Source organism: Azolla caroliniana, unplaced genomic scaffold (genome assembly GCF_043228905.1).
Source record: "Azolla caroliniana isolate FFs.n. ecotype wild unplaced genomic scaffold, voAzoCaro1.0.p SCAF_836, whole genome shotgun sequence".
NCBI lineage: Eukaryota > Viridiplantae > Streptophyta > Polypodiopsida > Salviniales > Salviniaceae > Azolla > Azolla caroliniana.
Window position 1 is genome coordinate 585 of NW_028231271.1, and position 4,960 is coordinate 5,544.

At 38.3% G+C, this 4,960-nt stretch overlaps 1 protein-coding gene across 1 annotated transcript; it reads right to left on the bottom strand.

Moving 5' to 3' along the window:
* Window positions 1–2,678: 2,678 nt before the first annotated feature.
* Window positions 2,679–4,518, bottom strand: LOC147847591 (putative UPF0481 protein At3g02645). Its single transcript, XM_087339014.1, has one exon. The coding sequence runs from the start codon at window positions 4,204–4,206 to the stop codon at window positions 2,971–2,973; it is 1,236 nt and encodes a 411-aa protein (XP_087195140.1). The 5' UTR covers window positions 4,207–4,518; the 3' UTR covers window positions 2,679–2,970.
* Window positions 4,519–4,960: the final 442 nt, after the last annotated feature.

The window sequence follows — 4,960 nt, forward strand, 5'->3', positions numbered from 1 at the left end:
ACAGAAAGGTTTTCCGGAGCTGTGACATAGTCTTTATGGAAAACAAGACCATTACCAACTGGGAGACTATTGGGATTTTGGTCCCTCCGGATAGGATTCGGATGTGGATCGACAAGACCAGATCGAAAGAACCGGATTCGGAAGGGATCCGGAAACCGGATTGAGTGAGTCCGGATGGATCCGGAGTAAACGGGATCGAAGGACATATGTGTAAATATGTTGAGATAAGCCCACAAAGGCTATATTTGTAAATATATTGAGATAAGCCTATAAAGGCTATATTTGTAAATATATTGAGATAAGCCTACAAAGACTATATTTGTAAATAGGCCTAAGGTCATATAAGTATAAATATGAGCTAGGGCAACCATATTGCATAGAGATAACGTAGAAGTCGTATGACATTGTGTGTAACTGTTGAAAAAGGAGCGACAAAGAGAGAGAGAGTTAGAGAGAAGTTGCAAGCATTCTCTATTGTAACCGCTTTTTGGCGAAGGGAGATGTCAAGGTCGTTACTTCTAAGATCTTCATCTTTGTATTTCCTCTCGTATAGTGGTAGTTTGGAGTCTCTAGGCTCCCGTGGTTTTTCCCGATTAGGGTTTTCCACGTAAAACATCATGTGTCCTCCATTGTTGTTTGTGACATGCATTTCATCCCCATCTGCCCATTTCTGTGTTTTGATTCTCCATTGAGTGATTTAAGACTAAATTGTAGCCGAACAATATTCTGCACAAGTTCTCACAGAGTCAGAGAAGAAGATGATGGACTCTGAATTGGTCAACAGAAACCGGCTTAGGATACAAGCACTTACCTAGTTGGAATGCGGATGTTAGCGGAATGCGGATGTTAGCGGAATGCGGATGTTAGCGGAATGCGGAAGACATAGAGCTCGAGGTCGTTCCATCTGAGTCCCCTATTGTACCCCCTTTCTCTTATAGTGATTGATGGAGTCTATAGGCTCCCGTAGTTTTTCCCTATTAGGGTTTTCCACGTAAACATCATGTGTCCTCTCTATTGAATGTAGAAGTGCATTAATCTCCATTTCTTTGTTATTTCTTCCATTGAGTGTTTCAAACTCGGTTGTGGCTGAGCGTTATTCTCTTCATGGGCATCTCAATTCATACAAGATATAATTTAAGAGATATGGTAGTAATGAAAATCAGTAAACAACGTCGAAGAAAAATCTAAAGGCCATCAATTTAAATATGTGCGTCGACATCATTTTAATAAACCATACAAATTTTCTGATGACTAATAATGCTATGTATTATATCCATTTTTATACCACTATATACATAATGAATGTAATAAATTTAAGTTTCTCTAACATTTTGCATATCCATAGTTGAACACTTTATTCAACTTCAAAGATTTACATTTAGAAATTACAATAGGTCCAACCCATGTAGCATGTACTATCCTCATTGTGTTACGGTGAGTTCAATACAAAGATTCACTATAGAGAAAGGAAAGGGGATAAGTCGCAGAAGAAAATCGGTGGCACGCACTAAAAATCCTTTTTCACTTTTCTTCCAAATATAAACTACAATTTACCCTTATTCACATATTAGCTATTACATTTTTGACCTTGCACGCCATATCTGACAATCTCCCACTAAAGGCTAAAAATGATAAAGTTGATTGGAAGATAGTACAAGACATATACCTCCTACCTTATGGACATGTTACACTACGTACATCAACGATGGTGTAACCTAAAGAACAACAAAACCCTTTATCAAGTGATACGAACGATCTAACACATCACGTGGCAAGCCCTTGGTCAATGCGTTTGTAGCATTTTGTTAAGACTAATAACCTACCAACTATGTTTTCTTGAATGACATGATATCGCACTACTATGTGCCTGGTTTTGCCATGATAGACCAACGTTTTAGCCAAAGATACTATTAGAAACCAATGTAGGTACAAGTTGAGTATGCCCACAACATAAGCTATTGTTGATAGCCATATAGTTTCCTTACATGGCTCAGGAATTAGCTACAATATTATTGTTTACATAGTGGAGAGTAGTACATTCTTGAAGGTGGGGGGCCTCCAATAGCCAATAGAGGGCAACTCTCATAATTTCAAATTTATTGTATCCTAAAGTAGATTTCTTGCTATCAGAACATCCAAAATAGTCAAAGTTCGTGTATTTGATATCCATCTATCATTGCCACCCAAACATAGACGCTTACCTTTAGTGCCAGTCTTAGATATTGTTACCATGACAACAATTGCTGTAACAGAATTGCCCATAACAATATTTGTCCATCTACAGATCAGGAAACAAGGAAACAGATACAGTCTAGAAATTTGTCAACCAACATACGCTAGGTTCACATGATGAGGTAATTCTGTGGAACTACCTTTGGGGGAGAATTGGCATTCGGGTTGATTTGGACATTCCATAATCAATTTCTTTCACATCGTCTTTAGCTTGTAGGTAATTTGACGAACGTGGGATCGGGAAGAAGATGAAGAAGAAGAAGAAGAAGAAGAAGAAGAAGAAGAAAAGTTTATGCTTCAGTACTTCATTGCAACAATTACGTAAATTTAATTCCCTCAACATCTATTTCCATTAATACATGAATCATGAAAATGATTCACCATAAGTACATAATCTACCACAATTTCATAAGCCAATCTGGATATGTGTATTATAAATACATAAGTAACGGCAAATAAATAAATTAATAAATCAAACTAAAACCAAATTAATAGACAAAGCTGAATACTTGATTGTATTGAGCTTCTTTAAGGTTAGGTTTTCGGGTTTGTAATAACCTATGCCTGGTATGTTGCAGCTGAGAGGAGAGCAGTAGGAACGCCACAATTAATTTTGGGGTTTGTAATAGCTTATACCTGAATACTGCCTGGTATATTGAGCTAAGAGCAGTAGAAATTCCACATTTTATGATGCCCTTAACCATGGACGAGAAAAGAACTTCTCATGAAACCCTGCCCTTAACCATGGGAGGAATGATGGGCCACTATATCGTCCATCATCTGTTTCCATCTTCTGGTTTCGCCATTATCGGGCACCTCGATGCACATATTTTTCCACATGTCGGCGAACCTCTGATCGTTCTCCATGCGGTTCTCTATGACTTTCGCCTCTTTCAAGATCGCGAGATCTTCTTGACTGTCCATGAGCGAGTTCATGATGACCACATACGTCAATAACTCACCTTGTTTTCTGGAAGTTATTTCATGTGCGATAAGGTTCCTCAGCACATCCTCTGTGTCATTGTACACGACAAGGCGTGGAAGATGAAGCTGAAGTTTTCTCTTGTCATACTTCATCACTGATATGTTACCTTCACAAGCCTTGAACGAAATCCCGGCTTCACAGAGTTGAAATGCAGTTGGGAGGCGAACATAGTTCCTTGTGGATTCCTCAGAGTTAGTTTGTCTCGCAGATTCTTCTTCGACAGTGCACAAATAGTACAGGGAATCAAGTAGATGCTGGCAAGTATCGACCACTTTTATATTTTCCGATTTAAGAAATCCTAAAAATCTAGTCCTTACAACTTCTGTAGAGAAGAATGGATTACATCGCACAATAAAATCCCTTACCGTCATCTCGAGATCAACTGGATTGTTAGAAATCTTCTTCAGAAATGACATGGGAATTTGGTTGCCTATCAACAGCAAGTCCCTCTTTATGCGCATGGGGGGTATAAAATTATTATCGATGAAAGTGGCAAAGTACTTACAGGCACTTTCCTTAGGTTGGAGTACCGACAGATACAGCAAGAATTCATGAATGAAGACGGTATCGACAGTGACCAGAAGTTGGAGCCACTCAAATTCAGAATTCTGGATGTCGAGATTATAGATGTGGCGAAGTTTATAAGGTTGAGTGGCGATGAGGTATTGCATGAGCTCTCTCACACCTGATATCCCATGTCTTTCCATGAATTTGCTCACACATAGTGCCTTAAAATTATCAATACGGGAAGTCTGACGATTTTGATACAATGGACCGATGCTCACTAAGTAAGGGTAATAAGACAGTGGCTTCACTTCCAACAATTCTTGGGGAGGCTTCAAAATCAGCCATTGTCTGTTGATTACAGGTGCATCATCAACAGGCAGATTGATCTTCTCCTTCATGTAGTCTCTCCATTCATCTCTGGTGAAGCAGAGCTGATGATCAGATTCATCTATTGTACTGTTGAATCTGATATTCGTACCCATTTCTTCTTCTTCTTCTTCTTTTTCTTCTTCTTCTTCTTCTTCTTCTTCTTCTTCTTCTGCTTCTGCTTCTGTGGGGCACGAAGAAGATTAGGTCAAGTAGTATCGGCCATCTTTATATGCATATATGAGTTAATCCTACCCTCAGATGATAAGAAAATCTATGTTCTATCTATTTACCTATCTATGTATGAGAGAGAGACAGAGATGAGAATGCGAATGTGTGCAATTCCGTGCATGATCAGCAATATACGTGGACCCAAGAATCATGCCATTTACCATAGGAAGGAATTCGATTCTAATTAATCGATTCTTGCAGGCCCAACTTAAGAGCTGGAGTCTATTTTTAGTGGGCCCATCTTGTTAGTGCGTCTATTTCTGTGGATCTATCAATGACTAATTTGAAAAGAAAAGAGGATGAATTGACTGGCAAGTATTCCATTCATCTTCCATCTTCCTAGAATCCTAGATTATGGTTATGTTTAGACAATGACTAATAATGTAATCTCAAATAATGATTACGCGCCGTGTTATAGATTTCTCTACTACTTATCATTCATAAGTCAGTGATATAGATTCCTTCGGTGCAGTGTTAATTCTTGAGTTACTTTCAGTTTTCTATAATTTTCATGAAGGATGAAGTCATTTATTTTTAATGTTTAATATTTTTTCTGTTTGGTAGCTAGCTCATCAGCGAAATCGCAAATACCATTTCTAGAGGGCCGGCTCTACAAACTTCAGACCAATTAATAGAAAT

Bases quoted from the DNA above. Each gene is read 5' to 3' on its own strand.
- LOC147847591 (XM_087339014.1), bottom strand. From the start codon at position 4,206: ATGGGTACGAATATCAGATTCAACAGTACAATAGATGAATCTGATCAT.